At 43.4% G+C, this 23,746-nt stretch overlaps 1 protein-coding gene across 1 annotated transcript; it reads right to left on the reverse strand.

Annotated features, from left to right (window-relative positions):
- Positions 1-270: 270 nt before the first annotated feature.
- CHUK (conserved helix-loop-helix ubiquitous kinase) lies at positions 271-23,458 on the reverse strand (the record flags this gene model as incomplete). The annotated part of the gene is given in 20 exon segments (XM_010014994.1): positions 271-297; positions 2,153-2,252; positions 3,628-3,764; positions 4,205-4,352; positions 5,116-5,212; positions 5,933-5,982; positions 6,854-6,963; positions 9,362-9,423; positions 10,188-10,339; positions 11,501-11,624; positions 13,629-13,731; positions 14,234-14,428; positions 15,059-15,194; positions 16,547-16,654; positions 17,852-17,976; positions 18,539-18,628; positions 19,315-19,403; positions 20,875-20,944; positions 23,225-23,344; positions 23,347-23,458. Coding segments are annotated over 20 exon segments (2,155 nt in total), but the record flags the coding sequence as incomplete, so codon positions are not given.
- Positions 23,459-23,746: the final 288 nt, after the last annotated feature.

Genomic DNA, 23,746 nt, shown 5'->3' on the forward strand with positions numbered 1-23,746 from the left:
GGTGTCCCCGCTCCTGCCCCCCGCGGGTGAAGGCAGCCAGCACTGCAGCTGTGTCTCCAACAGGTAGTGGTTAAGAACCCAACAAGGCAGCAGCATGGAAAACCCTGGTTGTTATTGCTGGTGGTGGATCTGCTCCTGAGCACCACGCCTTCAGAACCAACTCCGCTAAGGGTACAAAACACAAGGTGGTTGATGGACCAGTCACATCGATGCCAAGCCACCTCTCAGCATGCAGGCACTCTGCAGACAGCAACACGTCAGCTCCTTGGGCTATTTGAGCCAGCTCCAATCAAAACTCTGGAAGAAGAAGCAAGGAAACAACTGAAACACAGGAAAACTGCTATTGAATGTGTATTTCCAAGGTGGTGACCAAAGGTCACCCGCTATCCAGCATCTCTCTCTTCCCAAGGGATCATGTTGATCTAACAGCTGAAAAGTAATCTCACAATTTCACATCTCAGCTTGCCCACAGCACAAAGCCCCCTCCCATACTTATTGCAGCGCTCAGGCACGTCACAGACTGCAACTCCCTTTGGAAATCATATTTTGTGCCCGCACAAAACCTACCACTGGGGTTCCCAGTGCACCACAGGACATACTGGTAGGGCAAGAACACAAATAAAAAGAAATTGATCTCAAATGTACGCAAGAATAGATAAAAAGTTCTTGTAATTATTATTTTATCCTGCTTTATTCCTGCAGATGAAGAGGACAAAACCCCTTTTCTGCTGCTTTCCTGCTGCCTAACTTCTGTCCCCTGACACATGAAAAATTGGAAAAAAAACCAAACATGACAAAACAAGTGCTGATCTGCAGAGTGTGATTCCACAGCAATGAATGATCTTTCTGGGCTAAAATATGCCAGGGACAGATGCTGCACCTTGGGATAAGGGGGATGACAGACACATGGATGATTAACAGAAGCCAGTCAAACAGCTTCTCTCTCATCTCTAGCCACAGCAAGGAGACAAGATAGAATATTGTGTTCCACAACTGATACCAATATTGTCAGAATGGAACAAAGACAAATAAAGCACTGACCAACCAATGGATGAGACCAGAGTATGCATAATTAAGGCTGTCTTCCCTGCTAACATAATTACTTTGCCTTAACTGGTAGCTAATTTCATTTCCTCACTCAGTTGCTCAATCCCTTGCTATCACAGCGTCATATGCAACTCCCACCAATAAGATTTCATTTCACAATCCCAAATAACTCAGTAACTCCAGTAAACTCTCAGTTCACTGTTTACAATTATTCATAAACACTAATACATTAAAATGTTTATGAATTATAAGAGCTTCATTTCATCAACCACCTCCACTTCCCCAACCCTCTGTTCATTGTTATTTCAGCAGTTACAACTGGTAAACACCTTCAATTTCAAGCTTTAAGAAGCTTCTTGAAAATCCAAGTTACAGCACAGCGGTGGATCTTTGACTTCTTTACACAACTGCAATAAGCTTGTAATACAATCTCATGCTAACAGCAGCTGTATAGAATTTTCTCTGTTATAAACAGGTCAATCTACATGCCTTATTGTCCTTTTCTCATTATATTCATACATGTGCTTATATGATACAGTGCCCAAAATCACCTGAGAGCCAGCATTCTGAGGTGCTTTTTATTACTCTGGTAACCAGGCTCTTCTGAGCAGAAACTTACTGGCTTCAATTAGTAATTCAGGAACAGAGTTTCAGATGGCATCATAGCCTCTGGGTAATCACTATTTACTTTTGTTATTTCTTGCTACTTCAAATACCAATTTGTGCAACGATCCTTCTTAAGACTCTCTAAAGCCTCACTTCTGCCACGAGGAGAGCTTCAGTTAATGATCAGGAAAGAGCTCTGGAAATGGAGAACCTTGCCCACTCTGCAAGGACACAGACCAGGACTCTCCAATTGAGAATGCAACCAGTATTCAGACCAAGCTTGACCAGCCCACAGAACAGCCCACTCCACCATGCAGACTACTCGGCTGACATTAGCACCAAGGACTACCTTCTAATGTTAGTGGAATCCAGAAGCGATGACAGCCACAGTAATTCACATCATCACATATTGCCCTATTTAAGGAGTTCTCCACAGCCTCAGAGGACCCTGCTGTGGCTCTTAAAAACGAGGTCCTCAGAGACACACCAACAGACTTACCATCATACTGTTGTTCTGCTCCTGTCTCACCTCCTGCAAAATACTGCTAAAGAGTTCGAGGTAATTCAGATTCTCTTCTATGACATGGACAAAATTTTCCCTGCAAGGAAGGCATGACAGATATAAAACACAAAGTAACACCAACATCAGAAGGTTCTGCACTATGGCAGATAAAAAACCCCAGATGAACAAAAATTAAACAACCCCAAAACCTGACTTGCAGGAGTTGTCTGCAACTCTAGAAGCTACCTTGTAGGGCACAAAAACATGCTTTGAGGTGGCAGATCCCCACCCTGGAAGCATGGATTTGCATTCCTTCCCTACAGAGGAACTGCACAAACCACACTGACAGAACCATGGGAGTGAGCTGAGTACAAGGGGCCTGAAATCACTGCCCACTCCCCATAAGATTTACATCTCTTGACTCTTTGTATAGTGCCTCATACAGTGAAGTCATGGTTTGAAGAGGAGCTCTGAGGAGACCCAAAGGCCCAGGAAAGCACCTATAAAAGGTGATCACCCCACATTAGCCAGAGGTGAAAACTGCCCCACAGCAGCAGGCAGGAAAAAAGAAGGGGAAAGGTTGCTCAGGGTTTCAGAAAAACCAACTGACTTCCAGCAAAAGCCTGCTTAGAAGATGCGTATCTTCAGAATCCAGGTATTGCCCTGACCACCCAAAAATGGTTTGCTGCTGATGTTCAAGCAGCACTGCTGCACATCAAGGGCTGAGCAGTCTTCGAGGGCCACCTTTCCTTTCATTATGTTGACTGGAAGTAAAATTACTAACAAAAAAAAAGAGAAAGCCTCTCAGCTCCTGGCAACTCTTACTTAGCGGTGACTGGCTGAGAGAAAGGGGCCTTAATTACCAAATCCAACCCCAAGACAGAATTACATGACATGCAAGAAATGGCTAGCACAGTGCTTCAGCTGACAGCAGTATGTGGAAGTTGCTCAGGACCAGAGAGCAGAGGTTTCTGAATAGGGTTCCTCATTCCTGATCGGTTTAGAGCACAACTGAGCTGCTGACACATTTTTTGGAAGGATAAATAAAGCCCTAGGTATTGAACCAGATGGATTGCTTAGTATTAACCCCAACTTAAGTCCTCCCTTTGAATTAAGACTTCTTAAAACCACCAAAGTCGTAGAAGCACTAAATATGATATGATTTATCTGGGATTTGCACCAGAACCTGGGCATGAAATGATACTGCATTTCAGCTCAAAATCTCATTGCTGTAGGTAATGGCCAGAGGTAAGTTACTAAAACTCCAGTCAAGAATGGAACAATCTTGCCTTCGGAGACAGTTTGGTATACCAAAACTTCCCCTGCCCAACATATCCAAAACCCACCACATGGGATGTGGTGAGGACATGCCCCCTCAGCACTGGAGACTCCAGTGGCAGAGGAGAGGATTTCAGTGTTTGCACCTTAAATGGCTACACTCTGCAGTGCTCTCCTTTCCCAACAGCTCTTACCCATCTTCAGGAGTTGCCATATGGGACAGAGGATGGGGTATACTCCCTGAGGAGCCCTGTGGGAGCCACATGGCTGCTGGTGCTGAGGTTGTCCCTTCCAGGCTGGAGCTTACCAGTGATCGAGAAGAGCTCTGAGTCTGGAAAAAGAGAAATTCATCTCTTGGTGATGGACAAGGGACTTCTTTGTCAGGCTTATTTTCTATACTGTTTGTAACATATGCACACAAACTAGGCCATGTCTGTGGCTGGCAAGTCAGCTGGTACAAGCCTCCGGAGTTCTGGTACCAATGTCACCGATGTGACATTGTACAGTGTTGTACATGATGTGTCTTCTATGCTGAAGAATTAGGAGGTGGTGCCATGTCCTAAACTGCAAGCCATGCACAGCAGCAGCAATCCTGACAGGGAAAAGACATACAGGTTTCCTATACTGACCTTCAATGTGGGCATGCGGAAATCAGCTTCAGCTGTACTGTCACTATAATCAATTCAGGGAAAGCAGCATAGTCTTGAAAACAACTTAAGCTAACCAGGAAAGCACCTGGTTTGCAGCACAAAACGTCCAAAAGCTACTTACACATGCGATTTTCAGCAAATGCCAGATCTCCCTTTGCCTTTTGCCCTGCATCTGCATCACCGAGTTGTCAGCTTCCTTGATGTTATTCAGAGCCACTTCAATCTTTGGAAGCAGGTCAATGATCTTCTGCTTACAGCCCAAGAGCTTGCTGTAATAGAAACCAAACATAGAGTTACTTTTCAGCTTGTGTGGCAATATGTGCTGGCAAAACCTTGGGATTCAAGAAAAATTGTGTGAGAACACATCTGTGACAACTGCAGGTACAAAACCTGCAAGACTAGAGGGACCCCTGGACTTCTCCAAGTCCAGTTAGTATTCAAAAAAGGAAGCATAAAACACTACCTACAATACAAGCTCTTCTTATTTGAAATGCAAAAATTGATCCTAATGATAAGGGAGAGCACAGCAACTCAACCATAGGACTTCATTCATCTTCTCTGGCCCATGTTGGTCTCTATGGGGCTGACCATACCACAGCTAGTAACCTTCTTTACGGGATCTACTAAGCATAAGTCACATCTAAATCATGCTTTGCTGACTATTGAGATCTGTGTAATGACATTTTTTCTGAGCTACCTGAAGAATTAATGAAAAAAATCACTGTGGTATCTTCTCAGCTGTTACACAAGTTCTTTTTTCCCTTTAAGACTGTAATCCCAACCTAAACACTGGCAGACTTTGTCTCATTTTAAAGTGAACTCTTGGATGCTAATAGTACAAGCCATTGTATTCTCCTCCCCTTCCCTATTAGTTACACAGGTTACCTACATGTTTTAAAGAAGTACGTGGAAATTCAACACAGACACAAAGCAGCAGAATTAATATTGCAATGAAAAATGTACACCTGCAGATCAAGCTTTGATCTCTATGGTTTTCCCTCTCCTTTCCTGCTTTCCAAGTTGCATTTGTACCTGAGATGGCCGAAGAGCTCCTTGAGAACTCGGTCTTGGCTCTGTACTGTCTGCACAATGATCTTCACCATGTCCGTGCTGTCGCTGTAGGCATGATCTAGAAGTGCCATCAATCACCACATTAATAAAATGCTTTTCCATGAGGAGTCACTCTGGACACAAAATGCCCAGAGTCAAGGAAAGGTCTGATTTAATGAGTGCAGCCAAACAAAACAAAACACAATGGAACATTTAAACATCTTAAAACCTGTCACAGTCTCTCATTAGTCCTTAATGGCTCTCCACAGTGATGCATGCAATTCCAGCCACTCTTGCTGTCCAGATACTGGCTTCAATGAAGACTGCCAAAAACTAGATCCTTCTGCTCACCAGTTACTATGTTAAGAACATAATAATCCCCAAACACGGGACTCCCTCCAGTATAAGAGGGAGGAGAGGGAAAAAACAGACTGCCCTTGGCTTGGAATGATGACAGAGGGTCAACAGTTCTTCCCATGTCTGGGGGGAGTAAAGCAACAGTACTGCAGGCAGGAAAGAAGGTAGAGAATGCCAGAAGGCAGACACGTGTTCAGGGCAGATGCTCTAAGACTGAAAACCAAAAGGAAACCCAATGGCTGAGGAACAGGACTACAGATTCTGGGAGAGCTCTAGGCTCTGCACAAAGCAGCAACCATCTTAAGGTATATGCTCTTGAGTCTCATTAATTTTAATACAGTCATTTGTCTTCCCCTGAATGGTATTTTCTCTGTTTAAGTTCAACAAAATTAGTCATGGGGTGTCAAGTGCAAAACATTCTTTCAACCATCTCCTTCCATACCTGGAGGTCTTGTTTTTAACTGCTTGTACAGGTCTACGGCTCTCTGTTCCCTTTAAAAAGAAGAAAAGGATTCATATGTGTATCAACAAACAGGTGACTCAAGAAAAAGAAAGCCTTGCAGTTAAGCTATACCTTACTAAATGTCATTCAGAAGAGCTCTTACTAACAACAGATTTAGTGGCTGTTCAATCTCAGTGGCTATTTGATCCCCCTCTTTTATAATTGCCACTTGTTGCTCTCAGCAACAGCCCAAATACCACTTAGCTCTTCCATGGTTTAATACTTAAAAAGATATATAAAGTCAAGTTCCAAATATTCAAGTATTTAAGAGTTGGTCATTATCCTTGCCTGGAAAACACATCGAACGTATTTAACAGGGTTTCCCAACAACCTCAATTTTCTCACTCAACACTACAAAACTCACTCAAACGCAAAAAGAAATCCTCTGCATTTTTCAGTGGAGACTAAGATACATATCTCAGGCCCACCCTCTTCTAAGATGAAATTTCATAGTCAGTGACAGAAGTGTCCTGTCCTCCCCCACCTGTGTTTTCCATGTTTCTCCAGGCCTAGTCATTGTGTGGCTGCAGGGTCAGTTAGGCAAGTTAGATGAGTTTACTCCTATGAATGAATGTCAAGCTTCCTTACACAGCTATCTTCTGGATAAAGCAGTGTCCTATCCTGTCTTATAACACTTTCAAGTGATGTTAGAACTTCAAGAGGATGGAGCAGCGTACAGACACAAGTGGTGGGATCTTCCCTTTTATCAGCAAAATTATATTAAAACTGATTGCAAACTACTCTGTACTTCCAAAGTGGATTCCAAAAGCAGTGATGGAACCACTAATAGAGACAAAAAGCCCTCACACACTGAAATACACCCCATCTATGTGCAGTAAAGATACTAAGCAAAGTACTTACAAGCTCTCCATGACCTCTCCTTGGCGCCTTGCATATGGACTCTTCTGAAGCTCTACAATCTCTGTGTGGAGAGCCATGATCTGCTCATCCAGATATCCAATATCTTCAGCCTAATGGTGAAATTTATGCACATCATCAAACTGAAGAGAGTAATGAAGTAGATAAAGCTCCCCAGAACACTTGTCCGGATAATGGACTATCTCCGTGAAGAGTTTAGGAGAAAAAAGCTCTTTGACATGACTGCTGCTACACTAATTGAAGTTACTGTTCTCAATGCATGCTATCACCTAGATACAAATCTCTGACAAGCAAACTAGATGGAGACTAAGATTTTTCTCATCAACTGTATCTCTCTCCAAGATGCACACTGCACACACACACTCCCTGGCTCTACATACGTTCCAGCAGTGAAGAGTTTTTTCTTCTACTCTTACAGTATTGACAGTGGGTGCTCTCACATTTTACCCTCCCATATGCATTTCAGTCTGACATCTTCCTCAAAGCACTATAGAATATACCAATCTTCTGCCACGCCCCCACAGTAAGATAGGTGAGGCAGCCAACAACGCTTCTGAGCATGAGTAGGAGGTATGTGGAGATCCCCAGCATAGTTAAGACAGCACTGGTCACTGTGATGGGTCTCAGTGCCATGGACTGTGGGTATTGAGCTGCCTTCCTGAGAAAGTTTTCTGAGGTATTTCAGCTTTTCTTTTCTGACCTGGGAGCTGAAAATTGAACATTTTCCAGAACATCCCTTGCTGGAGGTCTTGCAGGTAAAGAATAACCGAAGAAGAAACAAGAAAGGAGAATTAGAACGTGAAGTAAACCCTGTTATCAAAAGGAATGTCTTTATCTGGAGCACTATGGCTCACCACACAGCATAACTGTGTCTCTTGGCTTCAGAGAAGTCAAGCTACCCAGTAGATAGACTGACACACTACTGTGTATTACAGAGGAAACCATTTTCCATTCCTGATAACTGGACATGGTGCAACTACATATGGGGACTGCACAGCTTGAAGACAATGCAATTCTGATGGTTTGCTAAGGAAATATTTGTTGAGGTTCCTGGTTTGCTGGAAACAACCTGTGCCAGCTTTGAGTTATGCTGCTAGAAGCAGCCTCCCTTTTATCTTTCTTGCTGCCTTACAGGGAGCAACAAGACCCCAAAATTTAAAGAGCTGAACAGAAGTGAATTCAGGTGGGAATCCCAATTCCCCTCTCTCCATCAAATGACCAAGCAGAATCAAGGCTCCAAGATCCTTCTGACTTAGATGGAGATAGAAACTGAACTACCCAGTCTGCTCCTTCATAGGGGGAAAAAATAGGCAATGTAATTTACTGTTTGTGTTTCTAATGGTGTCTGGGATTTTAATGTATTAATCACTGTGCTCTGTATTACTATGAGAGCCCATACAAAAACACCTTGCAGGGGAGAGCAAAAATGGAAGACATCAGCCCAGCAAACCATGTGCCAGTCCTGGTCAGCAGAACATGCAATGTTCTTGGCGCTCCTGCAGCTACCTACTATCACAGAGCATGAAGAAGTGAGTAAGTACTTCTGGAGATGTTTTAAAGACCTTTACTCTGAGAAATACACTACAAATGTGCTGGCTTTTCCTTGCATTTCTTCTGAATGCTCCCCTCTCCCAAGCTTTATTCAATGCATTCAGTAGAAGAGAAGAAACAGCTTTTGACAATGAACTACAATCATCCTAACTCTGTCTCTAGTTTTCACAGCTAAAAGCTTACTCCTTCCCTATAAAGGTCTGGACAGAATTGGAGGCAGAATTATTCTGTCAAAAAGGCCTCTGTCTCCTCATCATTTCCAGTGGAGGTAAAAATCAAAATGCTTATTTCGTGAAGCCAGAGATCAGAATTCTAAGCATTTCCACTAGCCTTTCTCACAGAACTAACTCTCCAAGAAACAGAATGTTCTCAGCTCAACTGTCCATAAACCACAAGTAGAAACAACTCTTACCTATTAGGATTACTCAGAGTAACAACTGGTTCTGGCTCTGCTTTAAACTCTTTAAGGATGACTCTTACTAAAAACTATTTTTGTATTTACTTGCAGAATACTAGAAATTTACTCTGGCTGTACTCCTAAATGAAGTACTGCAATTTTGAAGTAACTGCAGAGTGTTTGGTATCATTGTCAGCTTTAGCAATGGAAATTGTTGTCTGCAATCAATCCAACCAGGAAGACTCTTGTCTGTAGCACCACCATTTTTCCTAGGCAATAGATAATGTGTCTATAGCTTACTTTCCTATACAGACAACTGAGTCTAGTGACATTTGTGTTGGTTTTGTTCAAATCACTCGATTCAAGCAACCTGGCGTCTGGAAGCTGTTTCTTTTTTAAAGCACCTACAGTGATATTCTCATTCCCACAGCAGGCAGCATATGAAACAGAGAAGGGACAGAGCACTGGCACATATGACACTTTAAGTTCCTGTCATGACCTCCTCCACAGAGAGAAAATGAAGCTTCTTTAATACCCCCTACCTGTGCACACTGAGAGGCCTTCTCTTCCATCTCCTTCCAGGCTTTCAGCATCTTTTCTGAAGCTTAAGAGAAAAGACTTGTTAATTTACAAAAAGATACAGACACAAAAATAAAGCATAACCTGAACTTTACATACATCAATTAAATTTGAACACAAAGAGTTGATGCTGAGTCTCCAAGCAGGGGTCATGACCCAGAAATCAGAGGCAGCAAAGTTGCAGCTTAACAACTCCATGCTTGACCTTAACTCACATACAAGCCCATTGATAGGATTTATAGAATCACAGAATCCCAGACTAGTTTGGGTTGGAAGAGGCCTCAAAACTCATCCAGTTCCAACCCCCTGTCATGGGCAGGGACAGGGTTCCCACAGTTGCCATGCCCATTCATTCTGCCATGGGTGGCCAGTGGCCCTTCCACTGTCCATCCAGTGCAGCAACTCTGCCCTCCACTTTATGCCCAGTGATAATTCCAAATGAATCAGGCTCTGAATGAATAAAGAGCAAACATTCACATCACCACTACTATTAATACTCCCATTTTCTTAGCTTGGTGTTCTCAGTAGGCAACAGCTGACCACTGGTTTCACTGTTACTGAAGGTCTCCATAAATACCATGGTTTTTATCCTCCTGCCTTTGCTTCTGCCAAACTCTCGTCCTGCATCTGCCTCAGCTAAAACATACCCATAAAGATGCTGAGGAACACAATGGCAGTTCCTGCACTAATTTTCTTTTAAGCCAGTTCTTACCCATAGTCCTTCATAGTCAGTCTGAGCTTTTATAGGATCAGACAAGACACTCAAGACAAGTGTTACACAACACGTACATATGCCATAAGCCATCTGGTCACTGTATCTCTCCAGGTCAAGGCGAATGCTTTGATGAAAGAATTCCAGTTTGGCTTTCAGTTGCTGGGATGCTGACACCATATTGTTTTTCATTTTGATTAGGTTGGCATTGTACCGAAGAAGACTGAGCCTAACAAAGGAAGCAAGAATAGCACATTAGTTGAAAAGCATACCTGGACTTATGTTACCTGAACGAAAGACACAGGTAGCAAAACATTTTGGAAGATCTTTGGAACAGGGACTCTCAGTGGGATCATCTCATATTCTCAGACACTGCAGGTCTTCAGCAAGCAACAGAGAAAGTCCTTCCTCTTTTCCCACTATTTTTGTCAAGCTCAGTTGAACAGCCCTTGCAGTGTAGAGTATTTCTTAGCATTAAGAAGGTCCTGTAGTGCATGTTGTCCCTGGTGAATGCTGACACCTTTTTTATCACTTGAGATTAATGACACTGCCCATTCTGTGATTCAAACACAGGACAAAACTCTACAAACAACAGTTTCACTCATTCTGTCAACTCGTGAAACAACCACCCTGGGCTGTATTAGGAGGAGTGCTGCCAGCAGGCTGAGGGAGCTGATCCATCCCTTCTATTTCAGCACTGGTGGGGCCATACCTAGGTCCAGTTTGTGCTCCCCAGAGACATAGGCATACTGGAGGAAGGCCAGTGAAGGTTATAAAGGGACTGCAACACGCCTCCTATGAGAAAAGGCTGAGGGAGCTGTGACTGTTCAGCCTGGAGGAAAGACAGCTGAGTAGGGATCAAAATGTACAAATACCTGCAGTGAGGGTACATAGAGAAGAGAGCCAGGCTCCTGTCAGTGGTGCCCAGTGACAAGATCAAAGGCAATGGGCAAAAAACTGACACAGTAAATTCCCTCTTAACATCAGGAAACTCTTTTTTACTGTGAGGGTGACTGAGCACTGGCACAGATTGCCCAGAGAGGTTGTGGAGTTTCTGTTCTTGGAGATACTGAGAAGCCTGGTCCTGGGCAACCAGCTGTAAGTGACCCTGCTTCAGCACGGGGGGTTGGACTGGGATGACCTCCAGAGGTCTGTGAGGCTGTGACTATATTCAAGGTTCTTTCCACTTATCATGCATGTTGAGCACTGTGCAGTACAATTCCTGAAGTGGAATAAGCTCCCCCAGATATGCTTTATGACTTAAAAGTATAGAATAGCAAAGGGCTGTAAAACTCCGGGTAACCAAAACATCCCGAGATACACATTTCCATGCAAACACTCTCTGTAGTGGCATAATACAGGATCTTCTCAATGAGAAGTAACAACTTACATGGCAGCTCTCTGGCCCTGGAAGAGCCTGCTATAATCTTCCTTCAGCCCAATCACGTAGTGAACCGCTTCTGCCCATACTTTGCGCAGCTGAGGAATTGGCAATTGGATTTTACTGTCCTGTACTGAATGCAAGAAAAACACAAATGTGCACAAATGAAAGGACAACTCTAAAGAAGGACTTCAGTACTTACAACATTCCCAGTGCTTCAGGTGCCTAAACTAAGGGATCAAGCCATGCCATACTTGCTCAGGTGTGTACAAGCTTTACACATTACAGCCCCCCAGTTATCTGACAGCCTCCTGCCAGCCAAGCAACTAACTACTCATGTTTGAACTCACAGCTGCAGGAGCACTGATCCCTTTGAGCATGTTGGTCTATCGGCAGTAGCAGACATACTGCACGAAACATGGCACAAAGCAGGACCCAGGGATGGTTTTATCCAGAAACTCTTATCTAAAGTACTAGCCCAAGCTAGCAAAGCAGATTTAATTGCTCCACTTAATCAGCTGAAATCGGTCACACATCAGTCCTGACGTGTGTTTCATCTGAAAACATCTTCGAATCTTTTGATGCTCCCTCCCAGATTCCCAATGTAGATGTATAAGGGGAAAAGACACAGGACTTCTGTGTGCTCCCCTACAGAGATGGGGAACTGTCAGTACACTGAGACATCAATAAACATGTTGTAAAAAGCCTTAGCTCCAAGAGATCCAGCACAATGATGTCATGCAATGAGATTCACCAGGATAAAATAGCCCAGAATACAAAAAAAGCCAATCAGGATAAACCTGAATGAGAGTAGAAGGAGAAAAGGAGATACAGAAACCAGCACAACTGCAGAGCCAGGCCAAAGAATGATGCCTGATGATGCTGGGGCCAGGCAGCAGCACCAGAACTAACAGGGACCCACTGGAGCAGACCCCACCATGCAGCAGCGGACAGATTCTACTCCCAGTAACTCAAAATGAAGGAGGGGCCTGGAGTTTCTCAGTCACTTAGCTCTGCTTGGTAAGACCAGAAGTAGGATCAGTGCTATGGGGTTATGGACACATTATGACTAGAACTGAAAACTGTCACGAAGACAGTACAAGAGGTTTTGAACCCCTGAGGTGTCTCTGAAGACCAGCACTAACTCCCAGTGGAATGACAGCAGTCCTGCAACTGGTGTACTGTGCCCAAACACACTGGCTTGGCTCTGTTATCACAGCAAGGTGGATGAATGATCAGCAGCATAGAATGAGGGACATGTTCTTTCACTTAGGTGAGACACAAGAGATGGATCACAGCTGAAATGCAACTATCACAGACAGTAAGAGGGGAAAAAAGGTAATCTGTATCCTCAGGATGCTGATGTAGGGTCCAGAAGCATAAATCTAGGAGAGGTGTAGGAGGGCAACTGCTCATAGACATCCAAAGCTCAGGAGAAAGGACTGCTGAAACCTGTTTGTACCTGTGCATGGTGAGGGGAAGAAGGTATATATACACAACTTCCACAGATGCTAAACCCTAAGATAAGAAGGTCCCTGGACCCTTGGTACCAGCAAAGGACTTCTACGTGGGCTATCACTCAAGTTCTGCAAACATCTCCCAGCATCATGTCACTGCAATACTCTGGGTGTGAAGGGACAACACCCTTCAGCAGAGCAGAAGGCTGTGCAAACGAAACCAGAGTCCCCAAGTCAGAACCTTCTTTCCAGGATGTAGTGCACAGACGTAACAACAGGCTTCCCTCTCTAGGCTACAAGATTAGGTTGCATGTAAGCCTCATTCACATCACAGTTCTGTTTAAGTGAGGCACTGCTTAGACTAAGGTGTTGAGGTGGGGTAGACACTGTTCAGTGCATGGAATTTAATACTAGGGCAAAAACCTTAAGTGAATTCTAAGCAGCTCTATAGAAGAGTTTCCAAAGGGCAAGCAATAAATTCTCTGAACTGTTAGATGTAGCAAATGGGGAGATACAGCTCTGTAGAAGAAACACTGTTAGGTTGCTCCTGGTTCTTAAATGGTTCTCTTTGAATTAGATAGTGACCTTCAAGACAACACACTGATTTCTAAGGTAAATCTACTTTCCTATTACACGAGAAGCAGCACTTTCAGTTCCCAGCTGTTCTCCAGCATACTTACCAATGTAATTTACACAGTCAGACAGACTCCGTGAAGCAAAGGGTCCATCATAGACAGTTTTGCTTTTGTCAAACAAATACACCATGTAGCTATCCCAGCCTCTCTGGTAGGAGAAGAAAAAAGAACATAAAGAAATCTCAAACATAGCTCCTACTAACCCAGAAGGTCCTGGTTACATCATGAACTAATTATTCAGGGCACATACTCAGAAGATCAGGTGCCTTAAAAAACCGATCTTGAGAGGACCCACAGAAACACAGGAGCTTTTGCTAACAAGTTACTGTACTTAAACATTTAGATATTACTATAGGAATACTTATGCTATCATATTTAGACTATTAATAGGAACTATTTAGCCCAGATATAGACTACTTAGCCCAGATAAAGAATATATAGAATATTTAGACTAAGTATAGGAATATATACCATAGGAATCTGTCACTGGGTAATCTTACATTACCCAATAAAGGAAATAATGCTAGACCTTACATTACTACATTTACAGAGCAAACTGTCTCCAGTGGGAGAAGATGAGGGCAATTTATCTTCCCCAAGATTTTAAATTCCCTGAGAATGTGACATTAAACAAACAGAATCATTCTTACTACGCCATCAATCACACACTGGGAAGCAGGTTTCCGAGGGTCCAGGCAAATCCCTGTCTCTAACAGCAGTTCCTGATTTCCAGTACTAATTCCAGTTTCAAACTCAATCCGAATCTGAAGGGAATGAAGGCTTTCCTCGGGATGCAAAAGAAATGAAACAATCTTGGCAGAGGTCATATTTAGGATGTGTACTATCTGTGAAAAGAGTAGAAGTTGATTACAAGTCACTGGCTATCAAAGATGAAGGACACAAAGGCCTGGGAGGGAGTATGTAGCAATCAAAGTGCTAGACTGAAAGCATCAGTTGAGTTTTAATGACTACATTAATAAAGATGAGGAGTATAGCCCCACATAACAAAATTCAAAGCCCAGGACTAACCTTTAATGTCAGAGAAACCAGACTTAGTCCAGCAAAACTTCACTAATTGAAGAGGAAGAGTTAGGAGAATGTAATCTCTGTTCTACTACAGGTACGTGGACTTTGAGGTCACAGCATCAGCAGTGGAGTTCAGGAAAACTTTTATTAGCAAATATTTAACCATTAATTCATCTTGGCAAGTCCTTTCTGAGGTGATAGACAGTAACATAGGGTCATTCTTCCACTCCAAGTGTAGAGCTAGAGGTTAATACTTCTAGTGGTATTCTGCCTTGAGACAGGCACTGGACAGGCTGCATATACACTCACTTCCTGATACCAAGAAAAACATTCTTCATGATCCTGCAGCTGGATGATGCCAGGATTATAGTTTTGCTCCACTGAACACACCCTCTATCCTCTGAAGTGCTTTCAGTAGGCCTCTAAATTCAGTAATAACCCTCACTTACCTTCAAATTCAGTATGTGATCCATTATTAGGAAACACTTTGGACGACTGGTCTCAGGATCTAAACCTCCACCCCTCTGTTGTGGATCCCAATTCAGCATCAGTTGCAACCAATTTTCCATCAGTCCTACAATTAAACTAATCCAGAAGGGATGTAAGAAAGAGTCTACAACACTCAGCCCACTTAGGAAACTAGGGTCTTGCAATAGTAATAAGGTTACAACTCTTAGGTTAGAGACCATATGAGCACAACATATGTGAACATGTGTAAAGTACAGTGAGTTCACTGCAGTCACTCATCTGGAGAGCAGGGGAAGCCTGGAAGGGGAGGAGAGCACATGCAGAGTTAGCATCCCCCCTATCCCCACTGCAGTAACAGTCCCAGTGACCTCAGCAGAAGCACAATATACCTTTCATGACACTTCTTCTGACTCCCATTCACTGAACTAAAAGTATCTGGACACGTCAGTAAGATGTGTCAAATGGCTAAGGGGGAGAATTGGATTTTGGTTCTTATTCCTCCAAAAACTATCTGTGATACAAATAAAACCATGTAGTTTTCAAAGCCTTGTCTGCAGAATAGTCATCCCCATGCTGCCTGGAAGGTTCTCCTCCATCTTTATCCACACAAGAAGTTAATTGTCAAGAACATCTTTAAAGACAGTCCATAGTGCACTATGGACTAGCCCACAGGCCTGGCACAAAGCTCACTTTTATCATTCTCAACTCTAGTACTTATCCTAGAAATCTTCCAGTGCCAGTGAGCTGCACTGCAATGCTGGGCACAGCTGAAGACACAGATGCTAAATAAATGATAAATGAGCAGAGCTTGACTTCTGACTTGGTACACACCAATTCACGTTGAAGATCCTCCTGGAGGTCTTTGGTGTAAGTCCTAGCCCAGAGCAGGGCCAACGTCACAGCTGCAGCAGGCTGCTCAGGACTGTGCCCAAGCAAGTCTGGGCAGTCCCCACAGATGAAGATTCCCCACAGCTGGGGCTCTCTCACAGGGATGCATCACTAGCAGAGGGAAACCTTTTCTGTGCCCAAATTTTGTTTCCCTTCTTATAACTTGTGCCGTTGCCTTTTGCCCTGTCGTTTTGCCCCTCTGGACTCACTCCAACAGCTCCATATCCCTCTGAGTTCAGGGCCCCAGAGCTGGACACAGGACTCCGAGGAGGCATCTCACAGGCTCTCACCATCTTTGTGGCCTCTGATGGGCTTGCAGAAGTTTTCCCACTACAAGTACTAGAAGCTTCTGCTTCCACGGAGCAGCTGACTCAAGCACTTGGTTTATGAGACTCAGTGCCATCAAATTATCAGCTAGATGTTACTCAGTGACCTTGTGATACTAGATGAAAACCAGTCACAGAGTTCCTCAACAACAAATGATAGCTCACCAGGAGCTTGGATCAATCCTAAGGAGGAGCAGCCCTCAGTGTAAAAGACAAGCCAAAAATTATCCCATGTATCCACAAGGACACACTTACCCACAGAGGCTGTGAGGCTGTGGCAAATGGGTACTAAAGCGAACCTCCCCATTCATGTCTTCAGAAGCAAAGATGTGCTTTGGATCCTTCTTCTTGATTTTTTCATGCCTAGAAAATTAAATCCTTGGTGGATATACTGACAATGTGACCTTTTTAAAGTCTCAATTGAATATGGCAGCAGCAAAAAGTGCCCCTGGCTTCTAGCTTCAGAAAACAAACTCTTCTTTCAGGACAAAGACAACATTTCCAAACAATCCACCCAGAACATCTCCACGTGGAAGAGGGCAGCCCTTGCCATTAACTCTGTCTCGGGAAACATTTCTGCACCTCAGGCAAGGAGGCCTGGACAGCATCAAACAGGTAACTGTTCACTGACCAGAGCAAACCTGCAAACAAAATCAGCCTCCAGAGACCCAAGAGTTGCAAGGGTCACCTGGCAAAACCCTTACCCCAACTTAGTGAAGCAGCTAAGAAGTGTTAGAAACACAGCAAGTGATATACCAGGGAAAGTAGCACCAGCAACTCTGCCTCAGTTTCCCCACCTTAGCTCACTACAGCACTAGTCTGAGCCTTGCCAAGAGCTTGACTGTGCTTGGAGCTCTGTCCCAGTGAGCCCCCACTAGAACTGAAGCTGCAGGGATGTGGCCTGCAGTTCTCTTCCTTCTTTTGAGGCTAGGGAAGAGGTGTTTCTAACATCATTCATTTTCTGCTTCTTACATTAGGAATTCAAGTTTTTGATGTTGGAAAAAATGTAACAAATATTGCACTATTAAAATAATGAAATCCCAAGAATTAGCAGTTAAAAGGGGAACTAATGCATGATACTGGTTAAAATTATGTTTTGACAACACAATTTTTTAAGCTAGCACTTGCATAAAACCTTGAATTTACTTTTTCTCTGGTTATTATTTCAGTGCTAACAGAAAAGTTAGTTTCAGATTTTTCCTGTTGCAGAATCACCCTTTTAAAAGCCAAGCTCACACACTGTATCCCTCCTTCCCATTATGTTTTCCTGACATTGATACACAGACTGGTTTATAATTCTATTTTTGATTCAAAATTCATTTGTGAAGGAAATACGATGACCAGAGGCTAGCACACAATGTAATAAGCACATACCACAAGATCTATAAATAGCCAAACTGTCTTTGACATTACTAAAGCATTGATGGCTTCTGCAAAGCTTAGCAGACCACCAACCTAAGCACCTCACAATGAATTTATCACTCTGGTTCACACTGTCACCTCACCACACACAGGAGCTGTCATTCACTGGCATCATCTCTTGCAGAGTAAGTGTCTTACCAGGTAAATGGCTGTAGATTGTGCAAGAAAGGTCTAAATCCTGCAATACATTCAAACACCATCGTTCCAAAGCTCCAGTAATCAACAGTAACCGAGTAGGACTTCTTTTCAAAGAGTTCTGGAGCCTAAAAAGGATCATGAAAAGACACTTTGAAAGTGGTATATTCCAGGTCATCTATTTTCTTGCATTTCTACAGAGACAAAGCTGTGTCTGGGCATGGCCCCTGGCTCCAGAGTGGCACAAGGACCCTACTGCAACCTTGCTTAGGTTGTCTGGTGGATCCAACCCACGAGGAGATAGGAGGCGTGGGGCTTGTTGGGTCTGGCTGTGGGGAAGCTGGAGATGGGGCAGGCTTAGAGCAGCCCCTAGCTGTGGCACACAAAGGGATGGAGGGGCCAAACTCATCTTGGAAGCAACAGGAGATACAATGAGTGGCAACAGCCACTTATGACCATCCTGTGAGGTTCAGGTTGAACATGAGGAAACGCTTCTTACCATGGAGAGCAAACACCCCTGGGACAGGAAGGCACAGGATCTCAGGTTTTGGAGGTTTTAGGGCTTGGCTGGGCCATAGTGCTGGTTACAGTCTATAGGAGGCTTCAACAGGTTCCTTCTGATACACACTCTGTGATTCTACAGCATCTGGCAGTACCATGTCACTCACAAATATGAAAAACACGTCTTACCAAATATTGCAACGTTCCAACAAATGAAGTGCATAAACTTCCTTGATCCAGATCCTTTGCATACCCCAGGTCTATTATTTTGTGAACAATCTGTAGATAGTTCAAATAGTTCATGAGAAGAGCAAATTCAGAGGTAAAAAAAACCCCAACCTACCAAACAACCCCAAATCTGTGCATTGACATCCATACACACAAGAAGAGGAAAGCCAGAATGGAAATTCTGGAGAAGATCCATGGTGAAACTTCAACGTGTTACCCAATGTTAAGGCTTGTTGTTTCACCACTCATGCTGGCCTTGGCCACCTATCTCAGCATAGACTTGACTTTATTTAAAGCAGCTTACCAGTTACAGCTTGGCCAAACAGAGTATTTAGCTTTTGATCTGGGAACTGAAAGGTATTTGTTTAAAGAGTAACAATAGAGAGAACGATTTTCACTAGGAAATCAATTAGGCTGACTCCCTGAAGTAGCTGGATTTTCCATGCAGCCCTGAAAGCCACAAACACAGGGATACACTATCATCTCATTCATATTCTGTTGTAGGCAGGGTTCTTGAATGAAAGCAAAAGTCACTTGTTTTTAATGACAAGGATTTAAGAATAAGCAAAATTGTTGGCTTCAAGACAACGTAAACTTTTAGTAAACGCACAGTTGAGTTTTCAGCTCAGTTCAATGCCACAAACGACTTGTTCTCTTTTATCTCAGGGAAGACAAAGCTGCTGGCAGCTTCCAGAAATGCCAGTGGGAACACCACTGACAGAGGCCACCTGACTCACCTTCCCACCTTCATCCTGAAGAACAATATTTTCAGGCTTTAAATCTCTGTGTATAATTCTGTTTTCATGCAAATACTGGATACCAGACCCTGAAAGACATGTTGGATTTAGTAAAAAATAAACTCACATTGATTAAAGATACATCTGATCAAAATCGAGTATCCCCAACTTCAGGGTTGACAATAATACATTTTAAAGCACCATTAAGAACTACTGACTTAAAAGATTTGTCATTTTTATACCAGGACTAAACTAAGTCCATTCCTCTGCTCTGCAGAAATGGAGGTTGCTATAGAGTTCAGACCTCACAGTGTAACTACAGGTCACATCAGAGAAGGCACCTGAATTCTTCAACTGCAGTTACAAAATGAACCACAGCAAGCAGACAAGCAAAGCAGGTCTCCAAAATGTGCTGGCAGCCTAAAACAGCTCTGTATGTCCTCTAGCCTAAGAGCTTGGTGAATTAACACAAGATAACACAAAGACCTATTTATACATGGAAGCGCATTATGCAACATGCTGAGGATAGACAAATGAAACAAGAGGAGTTTCTTTTTGACGTAAAAATACTAGAAGTTATACAAGTCTCTGTTTGGAAGCAAACTTCCTTGTTTTACTGGTCAGTATTAGCAACACTGAACTTGGAGGTTCAAGGCTTCTCCTCTGCTGGTAGGGGACTGGTGTGCTCAAAGTAGCACTTCTCTGACCATTTCTGTCACTCCCACTGCTAAAAAAATGAACTTCCATGATGGCTTTAAGGCAATTCATGTGGGGGCTGCTGCCAGGAGGAACTTATGTTCTTAAACTCTCCTTTCCCAGCCACAATTTCCATGCCAGCACAAGCATTTATGGCACCCTGTGATCAACTTGATCTGGAGACTGATCCAGCTAGAAAATGCTAAGAATAAAATACTCAAGTTTTAGCCAGGCTGGTTTCCAGAATTTGCTCCTTGCCTTGGTACAGGAGTGGCAGGGAAGGGAATGGGAGCATGTGCAAAGAGAAGGCAGAGCAGGACTTTGCCTCGTGGCAACAGTCCACACTTGAGCTGCCTGGAGGGCACTGTGGAGCTTCTGACAAAAAAGAAAGAAGAGAAATCCTGCTTGTTGGAAGGGGAAAATTCACTACTGGTCTGCCCAAGGAACAGCACCTGCCACTTGATAAAAGATTATCAAGCATCTCCCATAAGGCACAGCCACAAACCAGCAAAAAAAGTTACTTTCAACATCTGAGGGGCTTTGTTTAATGAATTTTCAATCTTGGAAATGTGAAAGTGGAAAGCAAAGGTTCCATGAAAGGCCCAAGGCCAATATTGTATTTCCTTATCTCCATCATGGGGTATTTTAAGTTTTCCTACGCAAAGGCTACTCCAGCTGCACACCATGTAAAGCTGACTTAAAATTCAGTAAGAGATTATTGTAAGAGAAATAACCAACCAACATGCCCCATGCACAGTCCAAACACCTTCTCCCATGAGGATAAAGCAGAGCATCATGGCCTAAACCTTCAGTGGTTTATTTTAAAAACCAAAACACAAGAAAGAAAGGCATTAGACTACATACCAATGTCACTAAGCAGAGAAAGGATTTGACTTTCCTTAAGTCCACAGCAGTTATCCGGTTTGTTTAGCAACTACAGTAAAGAAAAGTATGTTTAGAGTCACATTGTTAACAGTTAACAGCCAAGAATAGCATTTTCCATCCCCTGCTGACACGACACAGGGAAAAGCACAGCTCAATCCAACTTGAGTTGGATGCAGCAGTCAGCTTTGTGAAATAAAAGCACAGGGGAAGAAAGAAAATAACTCGGACAAAGCTAAATTCAATGCACAGAGATGGGCTTGAAAAGATTTCAGCTGTTAGAATAACACCACAAAAGGCTGAAAGCCATCAGAAAGCAAACAGGTAAGAGATGCAGGCAGGGCAACACAGCTACAGACAACAGGGATGCTGAAGCTCCTGGAATCTGTTCATTTCTCATCAGCTGAAGTTCTGCTTGATGGATTTAGGAACACCCCAAATGGCTGAAGCAGGACTGCTGCTTGGAAGAACAACTCTCTAGTGGGGAAAATAAACTGAGTAACAAAAAGCAATAGGAATGGATATGCACCTAAGCCCTTGGCATTCAAACATGGGTCACTGAGAAAATGCTAAGAAGGGAAACTAACAGGTTAACTCCTCAGTTGAGTGTAGGCCACAGAACAGAAGACAACTGCAGTCATTTACAGCTCCCAGAGAGCCCAGTTGGCCCAAAGCAATTGATGCTTTAATCTGAATAAGCTGGCCATGGTCACTTACAGAGCCTGTGGACTCAGTGGACTGTACCCAAGTGATACCCTGTTATAGAAAAGCCACGAGGTATCAGACCCCACTGCAAGAGGCTGACAAACACTGTGCAGCCACCTCTGTGGTCACCCATTGTCAGTCCCATGCCCATAAAGCTGCCTGTGCCTGGAGGCACAGTACCACCAGGCTTCAAGGTTGCCCATTTAGTTAATTCCAAACTAAAAAGCAACTCATTAGCCTGTGCATCACTGGAGTGTCCACAGCATGGACCAGGACCTAAACTCTCAACCATGCCTCCACTCTAAACTGCTTCATCTCTCTTCTCCCTTGCCCTGAATTTTTCTCCTCTAGTGAAAGGTATGGTAGAAGCACCATAGGAACCCCATCCTAATCCCTGTCTTCATGACCTTCATGACCAGTAAGTAGCTTCAGCAATTTCCCATGTACACCCCAAGTCAATCAACATGTGATTTGATTTTTACTATCCTAAAGGCTTTTACAGACGACTGAAGTACACTTCTGCACTGCAGACACCCCTCCCTTGATACAATCCTCATGTTTTTGCCTGCCTCTCACACTGCAGGCACAACCAATACTCAAACCTCTACGGGAGAGAAGCCAAACTTCAACATCTCACTCTTTAAGTTCTGTGTAGATGTGCTGAACAAGAAAGGAGAGGGGCAAAGTCAGAAATCAAGCTTGGAGCTCACAGCACTAGCCTGAAAGAGCACAAGCATAAACATGTGCATGGCCCATAGACAACAGCAGATGCTTTTCCAGGCCTTGTGTAAGACTGTAGATGTGCAATGAGAAATTAATAGCCGCACAAAACACAAATGATGCCAAGCAAGTGTAAGAAATTTAAAGAACGGGATCAGAAATAAAAAGAACATGTTGGTTAGTTTGGTTTCTTTTTTTCCTCTAAATAAGGGATGCAGTTGTTGCATTCAACATCTGCTCAGTTTCCTCCAGTGCTATTTAACACCAGTAACAGAAAAAACAGAAAAATGAGCTTCCTGATCATTTGCATGAGGATTTCTGAGCAATCCTCAATCAACAGGGATTTGCTTCTTCACTCCTATACAAATAGCTGCTCCCTGAATCCAGCTGCAATGGAAAATGAGCATGAACTCTATTGGGCAATGCAGCCACTGCTTGGGGATCCACCAAAAGGTCCCTTTACTCTTCCATGTTGCTGTTCTGCAGAAGGGCAATTCCCACTCAGAAGGAATGTCTCTGAAGCCCTGGAGGCCCCAATCCAGTACTAAAAGGATCCTTCCCTGTGCTGAGAGCAACATAATACTGCAGACACATCAATCAAAACCAGAATCAGACTCTAAAACAGAGACACAGTGCGGTAAAGCCAAACACACTGGGTGCAAGTTTCCAGGCTACAGGAATTTGTATTAATGCTAAAGCAGTTCCATGAAAGGACACGGTGCTTCAGGATAAAAGCATCTGCCTTTGGGTTGCTCTGTATCCTCTGGTTTCAAAACCACTTCACATTTACTTCCCCACACCTGTACGTAAAAAGAAAAGCCCCACAGAACAGATGGTTTCACAGACAACCCCAATTACAGGAAGAGCATTAATTTCACTACATATTGCAAAGCAAAGCAGACATTACCTTACGGAGGTCACCCCCTGAACAATATTCCATTGCCAGGAGAGGAACATCATTAACCAGAAAGTTCATCTCCTCAGGAACTTCACAGGCTCTTACTACATTGGGATGGCTCAACCTAAGCACATGGAAAGCTGGATGAAAACTCTGACTCCTCTTTTGGAAGAATGAGACAACAGATTGTCAAGCAACTGTGGTTTACATTTCAGGCAGAATTTCTGCTCCCCAAATGTATCCCTATTAAGAAGCACACTCTTCAATTGGTACCTACCAGTATCCAAATGCATCAAATTCCCACCCTGGGAATACACAAACCAGTGATGAAAAGAAATGTTGTCTCAGTGTCAAGGTACAGGACTTTGGAGCTCAAGTTCTGGATTCCTGCACATTCCTGGCAGTGTTGTTGCATATGTGTCTATGTTTCTGCTTGTGGGGACAACTTCCTCCTGGTCCAAGGGTTTCATATAAATCCATTAACACTTGTGTAACTGTACTAGAGAGGTAGAACCATGCAGGTAAAACCCA

This window comes from Nestor notabilis, unplaced genomic scaffold (genome assembly GCF_000696875.1).
Source record: "Nestor notabilis isolate BGI_N333 unplaced genomic scaffold, ASM69687v1 Scaffold36065, whole genome shotgun sequence".
Classification (NCBI taxonomy): domain Eukaryota; kingdom Metazoa; phylum Chordata; class Aves; order Psittaciformes; family Psittacidae; genus Nestor; species Nestor notabilis.